At 33.8% G+C, this 11,403-nt stretch overlaps 3 protein-coding genes across 3 annotated transcripts in view; 2 read left to right on the plus strand and 1 right to left on the minus strand.

Moving 5' to 3' along the window:
• Positions 1–175: 175 nt before the first annotated feature.
• LOC126777691 (uncharacterized) overlaps positions 176–11,403 on the plus strand; it is a 47,777-nt gene continuing 36,549 nt past the window's right edge. Inside the window, exon 1 of the mRNA XM_050500830.1 lies at positions 176–453. Within this exon, the coding sequence (XP_050356787.1) occupies positions 429–453 (25 nt within the window). The 5' untranslated portion in view covers positions 176–428. The remainder of the gene's footprint in view (positions 454–11,403) is intronic.
• On the minus strand, positions 7,434–8,845 carry LOC126777671 (serine protease inhibitor 77Ba-like). The gene has a single exon (XM_050500794.1). It carries the CDS (start codon positions 8,798–8,800, stop codon positions 7,592–7,594), a length of 1,209 nt encoding a protein of 402 aa, XP_050356751.1. The 5' UTR covers positions 8,801–8,845; the 3' UTR covers positions 7,434–7,591.
• LOC126777672 (ovalbumin-related protein X-like) lies at positions 9,817–11,176 on the plus strand. The gene has a single exon (XM_050500795.1). The coding sequence runs from the start codon at positions 9,965–9,967 to the stop codon at positions 11,159–11,161; it is 1,197 nt and encodes a 398-aa protein (XP_050356752.1). The 5' UTR covers positions 9,817–9,964; the 3' UTR covers positions 11,162–11,176.

Below are 11,403 nucleotides of genomic sequence, written 5' to 3' on the forward strand. Positions count from 1 at the left end.
ATATATGATATGATGACATTAATAATGTAAACGCAAGGCGAGGTGCATACACGGACAGTTGTGCTGTGAATATATCACACAGTGATACAACGGAATTTTGGTCAATTGATATGTGTCCATCTTCGCCAAAAAATGATACTTCAGATTCATCTTTTAAAAGACAAGAAAGTAATAATAGCTGTATTGTAGCAAATAAATAGACTGTGTCTGATGAGAATAGTGGTGTGATGATAGCGCAATTGACTCTAGGACAGCAGCAAGTAGATCAAGTTGGCAGTGAACAAAAACAAAAAATGGTTGATATTATAGGAACAGAAATAGATAATACAGATGAAGATAAAAACAGTTAGATCTTAGTACAGAGAAGAAAAATTACTAGTAACAGTAAACAACGCCTGCAGGAAAAATGGGTCGAGCAAATAGTACAGATGACAAGTTTCGAGCGGCAGATCGGTAAGTGCCTATTTTTATAAGCAATGTACACAAGGATACACTGGAAACTGATATTGTTAATTATATACACAGAAAAACGCAAGAAAAAATAACATTACAGAAGATTTCGATTAAAAAACAAGGCTCGCACAATGCATATAAATTCTGGGTATCTCAATCAAAACTTCAAATGTTTTTAGATAACAAGCTGTGGCCTCAAGGTATAATTTTTCGACGTTTTATTAATTTTAAACTAAAATCTTGGTTAAGTGATGTTCGTGTTGATAACGGCTCAATAATAAACCACTAATGGAAAACAAACCATGCACATTAGTAACTTTTAATTGTAAAAATGTCAAGCGATCGGTGGTAGTGTCAGGCAATTATGTTTAAATGCGGATATAATCGCACTTCAAGAAACATGGTTGTTTCCTGATGAGCTCTCGTTTCTAGACACAGTTAGTAATGAATTTAGTAGTACAGGCTCATCTGCAATAGATACAATAGCAGGAATGGTGCGTGGACGGCCCTATGGTGGTGTCGCACTGCTTTGGCGGAAAAGCATGTTTGATAATGTGACACTCATTCAATGCGATAATCCCCGAATTTGTGCTATAAAAATAATAGCAAATAATACAATCGGTACTAATTCTGAGTGTGTATATGCCAACGGATGAAGCCAATAACTTAATAGATTTTATGGACTGTCTTGGTTCAGTAAATGCGATAATTGAGTGTAATTATGTTAAGTGTTGTTATATATTAGGCGACTTTAATGCTCATCCATCAGAGATATTTTGTAATGAATTGTTATCAGTTTGTGATGATTTACAATGGACCTGTATAGATATGAAATTATTAGAGTTTCAAGCAGATACATATACGTTTATTAGTGATGTACACGGGACTAGGAGATGGTTAGATCATTGTATAGTAACTAAAACGGCTGAGAACTCAGTAGTTAATACTTATGTTAGATATGATGTATTATGGTCTGATCATTTTCCGTTAGTAATTGAATGCAATTTAGATTATATTATTAACATTAAAAAAAATGTTAAATGTAATAATCCGGTAATTTGGAATCAAATGTATTCGGAACAAGTTCGTGCTTACAAAAACAAATGTCATGAAAAATTACGACTTAATGATTTCCCAGATGACTTTAGAATTTGTAGTGATTATGAATGTAATAAATTAAACCATAGACTAGTCATAGATAAAATGTACAATGATGTTATAAGTGCTATAAGTGAGTCGATCATTCAATGTCGGGAAAGAAAAACACTTAAAAAACATAAAAAAGTTATTGGCTGGAACAGACATGTAAGCGACGGGCATTGTGAAGCCCGGAAACAATTCTTACTATGGATTAATAATGGAAAGCCTGTTGCGGGTCGTTTATATGAACAAATGTTTGAAGCTAGGAGAATATTTAAATCTCGTCTGAAATGGTGTCAAGATCATCAAAATTAAATTAAGATGGATATTTTAGCTTCACATCATTCCAACAAAGACTTCCACACTTTTTGGAAACACTCAAATAATCTAAACAATAAACCTGGCATTCCCGTGAGCGTTGATGGCGTTAGTGATTCTATAGAGATAGCAAATATTTTTGTAGATCACTTTTCTGTTAAATCGCCTCTAGGTTCTGCAAAGTCTACACTTAATTCTCAATCTGGAGATAAAATTAGAATAAGACTTACCGCCTTTGACATTGCACAGACAGTAAATAATTTAACTAGAGGTAGATCTCCTGGTCATAATGGTCTCAACGTTGAGCATCTACAACATGCTGGTCCTCATTTGCCCAGAATCTTGGCAATGTTATTTTCCTTTTGTCTATCTTATGCATATTTGCCAAGTAATATGATAAAAACAATAGTGATACCTATTATAAAAAATAAAACAGGTGATAGTTCAGATAAGAATAATTATAGGCCTATATCACTAGCTACGATAATTTCCAAAGTTTTTGACAGTGTACTCAACAATCAAATTAATAAATATTTTATGCCACATGATAATCAGTTTGGTTTTCGATCTGGTCTTTCGACTGAAACTGCAATATTAAGTTTAAAGCAAACTGTAAAATACTATACGGACCGTAAAACACCTATTTATGCATGTTTTCTCGATCTGTCGAAAGCATTTGATTTGGTTGCCTATGATATCCTTTGGACAAAGCTGAAACAAACACAAATACCACCAGAGGTTACTAGAATTTTAAAACATTGGTATAGCAATCAAATTAACAATGTCAAATGGGATGGAGCGCTATCTCGATCATATAGTTTGGAATGTGGGGTAAGGCAAGGAGGGCTAAGCTCACCTACGCTCTTCAATCTTTATATTAACGAGCTCATTGATATACTCAGTAACCAGCATGTTGGTTGCCATATTGATGGAGTTAACGTCAATAATATCAGTTACGCTGATGATATGGTTTTGCTTAGCGCATCAGTTTGTGATCTAAGAAAACTATTAGCAACTTGTGAAGGCTATGCCCAAACACATGGACTTATATATAATGTAAAAAAAGCATGATAATGATATTTGAAAGTGGTAATAAATGTCCAAAAATAATACCTTCAGTAAAAATTAATAATCTGAGCTTGACTCAAGTTTTCCAATTTAAATACCTTGGACATATACTAACCACCAATCTCAAGGATGATAATGACATTGAAAGGGAGAGGAGAGCATTGTCAATAAAAGCTAACATGATTGTCAAAAGATTTGGGCGTGCTTCAAGGGCTGTAAAAAAAACATTATTTCGCGCTTACTGTACCTCTTTTTATACTTGTAGTTTGTGGGCTAATTATTCATTAAAATCATACAATGCTCTACGTGTCCAGTACAATAATGCCTTTAGATTGCTGATGGGTTTGCCTCGCTTCTGTAGTGCTTCAGGGATGTTCGCTGAATTGAAAATAGACTGTTTTTACGCATTAATGCGAAAAAAGTGTGCATCCTTGGTTCACAGGGTCCGGGCCAGCTCAAACAAAATTGTAATCATGGTAGCTAACAGACTAGACTGTATATTTATAAACCGCTGTTGTAAAGTTTCCGCTGGACCAGTAAATTATATAAGTAGTAGATAGTAGTGTTTATTTTATTTTTTGTAATTTTGTATATGAGTTTTGTTACTTAAATAAATAAATTATTATTATTATTATTTAATACACTAATTAAATTAGATTATAAATTTACACCTTAGACAAGCGAAGAAACCTAAGTTATATGCTGCTCTTGCAAGCAAGCATAACTGATAAAATTGGCTGTCCACAGTCACACACACGTACATATGTTTTTTTTAATATAAAATACATGAAGTAGTCATAATTAATATTGTAGGATTGTACAAAGAGTTGTAACGAAATAAATAACTAAGTAAGTATCTGTGTAAGTCGAAAGCCGACTAGTCACTTTCGATTTATCTAAGCTTGGAAGGCCTGGCGACAGTGGAGGCGATCCGCCCCCACTTGAATCGCTGGGTAACAAGAAAGAGCGGCACACTTACGTTTAGACTGACGCAGGTGCTTACCGGACACGGCTGCTTCGGTAAGTACCTGCACGTGATAGCGAGGCGGGAGATATCACCCTCCTACCATGAGTGTGGTGCGCCACTGGACACGGCACATCACACTTTGACGGAGTGTGCTGCGTGGGGGCCCCAGAGGCATACCCTAGCGGCGATAGTTGGCGGAGACATCTCGCTGCCGAGCGTGATTAACGCTATGATTGGAAGCGAGAGGTGTTGGATGGAGATGGTCTCTTTTTGCGAGAGTGTTATGTTGCAGAAGGAGGTCGCGGAGCGAGAGCGAGAGGTGAGGTCAGCCGCCGCTGATTCGCTCCGTCGAAGACCCGGGAGGAGGCGCCGACGCTATGCTCACCTTCTTCCCCCACCGTAAGTGCTGCTGGGGTTAGGGGGGTACCCGTACCCCGAGAACCCCCTAGGAATGGAGGCCTGCTTGAGCGGGCCAACCGTCGGTGTGTCACGGTAGGATGCGCAAGCGATCCCGTGACGCCCCTTCGACAAAACGGAGTGGGTACCGCTGGTTTTTTAGTGGGTATTCCGGCACCTTCAGTGCCGGCGAATCCCACATACCCCTCCACCTCATGTGGGGGAAACGCGTAAATGCGTTTTTCCAGCGAAAAAAAAGCTTGGAAGGCCTGCGAGATAGCTCTGAGGCTATTTACTATTTTTTAAATTTCCGACGAGCGATCGCTCAAGACGCCAGGCCAAGAGGCGCGAAAATGACAAAAATAATTTCCCGGGGGTACCCCCTAAGCGTTGTTTGATTTTTATATATGTGGTAATTATTATTTACGTCACATTTACTGAAATACAATTTATGTGAAGTGAAAGCGTCGACCAATGGGCGCTGAAACATAATCTCGATCTATCCTGATCAAGGACCAGGGCCGGAGGACTACATTAGGATTGGCTCAAATAAAAAAATTAAAAAAAATTGCAAAAAACATTTTAAAAATAATTAAATATCTAAAATAAAATGTCTCAACAAAACTCAAAATGTCAAACAACAACAAAATTTCAAAATGTCAAATCTTTTAATTTAATAATATAAGAAATAAACAAATTAAATTAAGCTTTTATCATACATTGTAATCTAAAAAATCCTTCACCGAATCGAATGCTCTCCGCTCACTTCCTTAGCACTAAACCTACGAAACATAATGATAAAAAATATTAAAATAAATCTTTATTAAACACAGAAGCACTTCCTTATTGGTTGTCAAAAAAATTACCTTAATAATTGAAAAAAAAAACACTAGGAAAGGAACCCGCGAAAGAAACCTCACTACAGAGCAATTATTTATATTTCTATCTAAAAGGACCTGGAGGCATTCGTTTTATATCCAAGGTGTTACCATTTAAGAAGATTGTTTTAAACATAAATAAAGTACATGGCAAGTGGTGCCCAGATTTATACCCGCAATTTAGACCTAAGATTCACGTATTCCAAATACTAGACAAAATACTCACTGTTAGCTAACTGAGAAGGAAGATAGTGCACTAAAGGGCCGCTCCGAGATAAGTGTAGCGCTTTTTAAACTAAAAACCATGATGATAAAAAGTATACTCCGATTATGATGTTTTAAACATCCTTCATAAAGATAATTTGCCGACTACAGCGTAAAATTTTAAGGTATAAATATATAAAATATATTTTTAATTACTGAAATTTAAAAGGAAAAATTGCAGTAAGATATAATGTTTTTATTTTTCCATCCAGTATGATACAACGAATTCTTCTATTTTTATTTATTTTGTTCATGTTTGTAGGTACCAACTTATTTATTGTATCCAGTTTTGCGAACGAAATAAATAGATAAATGCACTTGCATAATATGTCTTTATTTGTCTCCGTTTTTCTACCATAGGCACCTAATATCAGATAATCTACCGCAAAACAGCAGTTCTTGGTGTTATTGTGTTCCGGTTGGAAGGGTGAGTGAGCCAGTGTAATTACAGGCACACGGGACATAACATCTTAGTTCCCTAAGTTGGTAGCGCATTGGCGATGTAAGCGATGGTTAACATTTCTTACAATGCCAATGTCTATGGGCGTTGGTGACCACTTAACATCAGGTAGCCCATATGCTCGTCTCCTACCTATACTATAAAAAAAATAACTTTTATTGTTCAAAATTGAAGTTTTGTAAATTAGATGTACCTATTACTTAATAATAATTAATATAAGATAATTTGTATATAAATAATTATATTAATATAAATTAATTTGTAAGTAAATTAAGCTATATTTATAACTAAATTCAGTTTTTTTTCTAATTATTAATTAATTATTATAATAATTATTATAACGTACTAGGCAATAGACCAATGTGAGAATATATAAAAGCAATCTATTTAATTTTAATATATCCAACTAACATGACAAGCGATATTTACGTACCTATGTCTAACGAGAATTACCAATTTCTAACCAATGATTTACAAGTTAATAGTTAGAAATACATTTTTCAAGGTTTCAATTCAACGATCGAATGATATATATGATTAGGATGAGAATTATTGTTGTTTGATATGAACCAATTTATGGTTATGTTCCTTTTGGTTTGGTGAATAACACCAGCATCACCACTATCTCCAATAAATTCATTCTCAATTGTTCTTGGATATATTTGTGCACTAAATATCCTGGTCAGGTAACGGAGTCAAGGTGCTATGACGGAAATTGGTTAAGAAAACATGATCACCATTTTATGTGAGGTCTATGTATACTGTCAATATTAATTTTAGAGTACCTTATTATGCCATCAAGAATTTCGAATGTTGGATATTCTGAATAAATATGTTAATGTCTTTGTTAGCAAGGTTTCCAGAAATTTAGAATAATCAGAAAGTTTAATTTGTGCGAGTCGAAATTACTTTAAAAAAAAAATATATTTTAAATCATCCATTAGTGTCTGTGAGTCAAATATTGCAACACAATTTTTATGTAGTTCACCTTCAATCAACAATACCACAGTTTCAAGAAACAGAGTGAGAGAAAACATTGCAAACATTTGTTAATACAGTCATAACAAATTAAAATTGATAATATATATCCTTAATTTACAGTAACAATATCAATAAAATATATATACCTATTCTGCATACATATTAGATTAATCTTTCAGACTTCAGACTTAATTAGGTTAATCGTTTATACTTAAACTTTAATGTAATGTGCTTTTTTTTGTTATTCACATAGCTAAAATAATCATATCAAGAGGTTACTTCGTAATCTTTTATTTCGTGTGAATTCAACAATTGAAGGTTATTATACAGAGCTTTTGACGTGTCCGAGATATTATTAATATAATACTTATTAATATGTTGTTATAGGTGAGTACACTTAGCTCGTATCTCTGTTTCATTTTGTACAAAATAAGACAACAATGATGAGCATAGTTATAATTCTGTTTCGTGCTTTAAGGATTATCTAAAGAAAGTCGAAAAAAACCCCTGAATATAACAAAAATATATTTCTTTCACAAATAAAATTCCGTGATGTTAAAGTTTGGTTTAAAATAATTATGTAAAAATTAATAGCGAGATAAGTTTTATTTTCATTAGGTATTTAAAGGGCTTATGTAATAATAGCCACAGACTATTTATTCCATCTTAAAATAAACTAGGCTTCGAATAAGCACCAGTAAAGATTGGAATCTCTGCTTTCTTATCAATTATCATAAACAAGAAAGGCCTGTTTGCAATGAATTCATCAGGCATTGTTCTAAAGGAAAATTCTGCATTCGTAACAGCACTTGCTACCGTTCCTTCTTCGGTCACTTCTATATCAGCCTTTTGAACAAAGTTTGAAACATACAACGGATAATCAGATATTATTGAAAATTGAGCTTGGGCACTGTCAAACATTGTTTTCAATCCCATATCAGCCAGCAGTTCTCTCAAGTTAGTAAGGTCTGATGTTATCTTGAACCTTGGCATTTGAACTGATACCATTTGCGGGCCAAAGTCATTGAAAAGTTTTCTTATTGTCGATAAACTAATTGACTTCAGGTTTTCTATTACAGAATACAGAGATGTTTGTTCCGTTGGTAGAAAGACTAACATGGAGTATAGGTTGTTTTTCCCATATGGAAGCTCAAGTACTTTTGCGTTTATTTTCTGAATAGTTCTAATATTAAACAAACCAGTTAAGTACATGAGATTGACGTCACCGATCTGAATATCTCGTTCATTATAAAATGCACTCATTTCAGTCTCTTCATAGACAAACGGAGTTTGCCAAGACCCTTTGAAGTATATGGCATCAATGATAATCATGACCACATCATCAAGATCTCCCGGAGACACGACATCGTCTATTGTGTCGTGTGTCGCACGGCTCGCAAAGTCATTTATATACTGCGCAGCTTTATCAGTATCGCTAAATGATATACTTTCAATTTGGCTAACACCAAATTTTGAAATTCTCTTTTTAAATATATTTCTGATATCTAACTTACTATCAACGTATACACTTGCGCTTCTTTCCAAGACTACGTCAGAACTATTATTATTTGTAACACGGCTTGCAAGTTTTAAATAGTTATTATTAAAACACTTATTATTTTCTAATTTTAGAACCTGTTTTAATTCTGCAAGGGTAGTTTCAGTCGCACCCAGTGAAGTACATGTCAATAAGATCCATGTTGATAGCGTAGATGTTACGAAGTGATTTTCCTTTTCTTGGGCAATCCTTGTTAACAAATCGACTGAAAATTCATACACCGATCTTTTGAAAAGAGGTTCTATTTTTTTCACAGTACACTGCGCGAGCAGAGATGGAATTAACCCACATATTAAGAGGAATGTGAGTCTAGACATTTTGATTGTACTCGATGAACGAGTTGCAGAGACTAAAATATTGAAGGCGAAATTAGTGTCAACGTTATCAATTTGTTTATCGTTGAGGTTAAAGTTCCACTATTCGGAAACTCCAATGATTTCAATTTTATATAATGTCATTATTGTTAATGATAAAATATTTATAATGGTCAATAATATATTATTTAAAAATAAAATTTTACTTAAAACCTTTAGTAAATTTTTATAGTCAACGTTTTTTTATATATATTATATTATTCATAAATCGAGAAATGAATCTGTAACATTGTTATTATGACATCATGGCAATTTATTACAGATATATCTGTAACAGCCTATGGATGCCCCACTGCTGAGCTGAGGCCTCCTCTCTTTTTTGAGGAGAAGGTTTTGGAGCTTATTTCACCACACTGCTTCAATGCGTGTTAGTAGAATAGGCATGTGTCAGAATTTCAGTGAAAATAGACATGCAGGTTTCCTCACGATGTTTTCCTTCACAGTCAATCACGAGGTGAATTACAAACACAAATTAAGCACATGAAAATTGAGTGGTGCTTGCCCGGGTTTAAACCCACGACTATCGGTAAAAATGTACGCGTTCAAACTACTAGGCTATCTCGGCTTTTTTCACTATACAGATACTTTATTACAGAAACTATCTATGTATTAATGAAAAATTGAAAGTATTATTAAAATATTATTAATCAAAATGATTTAATTGTAATATTGTTATATACGTAACATTATCTAGAGAATGGCAATACTAGCAATGATGATAAGAACTAGACAGAATAGCCTTTTGTTTGTTTACAATCATGAATTGAAGCTTATCAGTATTAAATTGTAATAAAACTGAATTCGGTCTTATGCCATACTCAATAAGGACGATTACTTAAACATATTATGTACATGGTTCTAGAATATTCCTTAAATTTATAACATCTCTTTGCACATACTTAAAACTCATTGACCTAAGTTTATCTCCTATTGAGTTTATAAATACTGATTGTAACAATAATTTTAGCATTGAATGGACGAGTATTGTGTTTTTCGTAGAATACATAGCTGTATAATTTAGTCGACAATTTGATTTCATATTCATATTTACAAATTGATAGTGACGTATAGTGCGCGAAATAATACAGTGCTCGGTATTTAGAGACGATGGTCAAGATTGTGTTTGTATTACTAATATTAACACCAGTGCTATGTGCCAAGTTTTCTTGTAATCACGAAAGTGCTGTAAATACGTTCAAACGACCGACATACGATTTCTCTGTTCGGCTTTTGGATAGAGTGGCACAAGAGACAGGATACCATTTTGTGTTCTCACCATTATCAACATGGCTGCAGCTCATGACTTTGGCGGAAGGTGCCAGAGGGCCTACCGAGAGAGAAATCAGGAAAGTAACGAGATATCACCGTATGCTTTGTTTTAGGAGGAAATATAAGGAAGTTTTAAATGGAATGGATGAGGAGTTAGGTTTTATGACTAAAAGGACTAATGTAATCATCATCAACAAGTTGTTAAATGTTAAGAATTCTTTTAAAAATGAAATAAGGAAATCTGATTCGACTAAAATATTGTCATTAAATTTCAATGAACCTGATGACGCAGCAGCGAAAGCGAACGAAATTATTCATGTGGATACAGACGGTGTTATTACAGAGAGCATTCACGCTGAAGATTTTAATATGTCTGTTCTATTGATGACTGAAACAGCGTACTTCAAGAGCGATTGGAAAACATCCTTTAACCCTGTTTACACTTCAACAGAAACTTTCTATTCAGAAGATAAAGTACCAATTGGGAATGTTAGATTGATGTCACAAACGGGCTATTTTAATTTAACTAAAGTTCCATTAATTAACGCAAAAGTTATAGAATTACCATTCAATACAAATGAAAGAATTTCGATGCTCGTATTTTTATCTACTAAAGGTAGTGTTCGAAATTTATTATATTACTTAAAAGATATAAGATTGATGACTATATTCAATAAGTTCAAGAAAGAAGGAACGAAGCTGGCAACTGTAAGGATACCAAGATTCAATATAAAGACTGAGTTAGATAATATTCCTGAATTGATGTATGATATGGGAGTGAAGCGAATTTTTTATCCTGAATTAGCTGATTTTGGAGGTATAAGTGATTTTAAAATGCACGCATCGTTAATGACACAAATCGCTGATATAGAGGTAACTGAAAAAGGCGCAACCGCAGGAGCAGTCGCTGAATTTTTGATTGCAGGTAACAATGAAGAACTAAAAGCAGACAGGCCGTTTGTCTACCTCATAGTCGATAGGAAAACTGATATCATATTATTTGGTGGAATTTACAGTACACCAAGTATTTATTAATTTATTAAATGTTTATAATGACAACAGACCATGTTTTATTTTTAATCTTTTATTGATAACATTTTAAATGAATAACAATATACTTATGACTAGTATCACAAAAACAGCCTCCTAAAATGAAGTCATATAAAAAATATTTCGATATGTATTTCCTTGAATGTACTTACATACTAACATTAGTATAATTATATAATAACTATTAAAATACATATATGGCATCTAATGAAACATCGCTATTGGAC

Source organism: Nymphalis io, chromosome 23, assembly GCF_905147045.1.
Source record: "Nymphalis io chromosome 23, ilAglIoxx1.1, whole genome shotgun sequence".
In the NCBI taxonomy this organism is placed as follows: Eukaryota; Metazoa; Arthropoda; class Insecta; order Lepidoptera; family Nymphalidae; genus Nymphalis; species Nymphalis io.

Coding starts and splice junctions, on each gene's coding strand:
- LOC126777672 (XM_050500795.1), top strand. CDS start 9,965: ATGGTCAAGATTGTGTTTGTATTACTAATATTAACACCAGTGCTATGT.
- LOC126777671 (XM_050500794.1), bottom strand. CDS start 8,800: ATGTCTAGACTCACATTCCTCTTAATATGTGGGTTAATTCCATCTCTG.